The 1364-nt window shown below is 63.8% G+C and overlaps 1 protein-coding gene across 1 annotated transcript in view; it reads left to right on the forward strand.

Annotated features, from left to right (window-relative positions):
- The window catches only part of LOC104497094 (phosphatidylinositol 3,4,5-trisphosphate 5-phosphatase 2-like), a gene marked incomplete at both ends in the record, with an annotated part of 4290 nt that extends 3209 nt beyond the window's left edge, over positions 1–1081 (forward strand). Inside the window, 3 exons of the mRNA XM_010140307.1 lie at positions 43–371; positions 640–860; positions 991–1081. Coding sequence (XP_010138609.1) covers positions 43–371; positions 640–860; positions 991–1081 — 641 coding nt within the window. The remainder of the gene's footprint in view (positions 1–42; positions 372–639; positions 861–990) is intronic.
- Between the last annotated feature and the right edge of the window lie 283 nt (positions 1082–1364).

The following is a 1364-nucleotide window of genomic DNA, read 5'->3' on the forward strand; positions in this document are numbered from 1 at the left end:
AGCTCCAGAGCACCCTTGGGGTGCGGGTCCCTTTGCCCTCAGAAGAAGCACAGTGGAACAGCCAGCTCCGCTGCATGCCAGGGGACCCATCCCGTGGGTGCCCACCCACCCCTCCCAGCGTGGGCCAGAAGAAGAGACCCAAATCAGCCATCCTGGCAAGGGACACGGTGGGGCTGGGTGGCCGCTTGCTGACGGCACTGCACATGGCCACCTGCCTGAGCCAGCTGGACCAGGTGTCCCCCGGGCGTGGAGGGGATGGTCAGAAGACCCTGCTACACCAGACCCGCAGCGCCCTGGAGCCACCGCCACGGCTCTGCCGGGAGGTGCCGAGGTGCACAACGGATGTTCACCAGCAGGGTCACTCTGGAGAGGTACCACTGTGGTCCCCATGGGGCTCTGGGGCTTAGCTGAGGGGCTTGGTTTGCTCAGGGAGGGGTGAGGACCTGCTTTCGGCCATGAGGCCACCAGCAGATGTGATGTTCCATCACCACGGCAGTGCTCTGCCTGAGGGAGCCACCGTGGTGCAGGCAGTGGGATATGGTGGAAGGTGGAGGAGCAGCAAAATGAGAATGTGAAAGCGGGGACTTTGTGGTCCTGCTGTGACACTGCTGGTGTGCGTCCTTGTTCTTCTTTCACCAGTGGCCCTGCGACAGGAGCGAGCGGTCTCGCGGCGTCAGCGGGTGCCTGGGCCACATCAGTCTGAAGCAGGATGAGGAAGGGATGCAGGAGCACAGCTGGGACCATCTGGAGATCTTCAGGTACCCCCAGGCCCTGGAGATTGGAAAGGGGGACACGGTGCAGGCCAGCCCCTACAGCCCCAGGGTCCCTGGCAGAGCCCCGTGCCCCAGTGGGGAGGATAGGTGAGCCTCAGAGTGGGGACACAGCAGGGCAGAGGACATCAAATCCCCACATCTCTGAGGATGTCCCAGGGCCATCAGAGTCCCTCTCCGTGGCTGTCCCAGCACTTGCTCCCCCTCCCTCCATGCACAGAGATGTCACGGAGCGGGACCTGATGGAGATCAGGGTGCTCAGCACGACCCATCCGTGGCTGGTCCATGGCGAGCTTGGCAAGAGTACTGCGGTGAGCCAGTCACAGACACCCGACCTCGGACCCAGTGCCTAGAGCACCTCTCCCTGCCCCACCACCCACCCGTGCTCCCCTCTCTGGAGCTCCCGGGGCAGGCAGAGCTGCCCAGGAGGACTGCGGACCTATCGGCTGCGCTCCCGAACAGCAAGTGACTCCACTGAAAAGTCTCAGGAACTCCCGAGACATCCGGAATAAAGTCTCAGGGACGCTGGGGTGCACTTGTGCAGCGCCTGGTTGCATGTGGGGGCAAGGAGGGAGCGTGCCATGCCCTGCCAAG

The sequence above is a fragment of the Buceros rhinoceros genome, unplaced genomic scaffold (genome assembly GCF_000710305.1).
Source record: "Buceros rhinoceros silvestris isolate BGI_N320 unplaced genomic scaffold, ASM71030v1 scaffold23477, whole genome shotgun sequence".
Lineage (NCBI taxonomy): Eukaryota > Metazoa > Chordata > Aves > Bucerotiformes > Bucerotidae > Buceros > Buceros rhinoceros.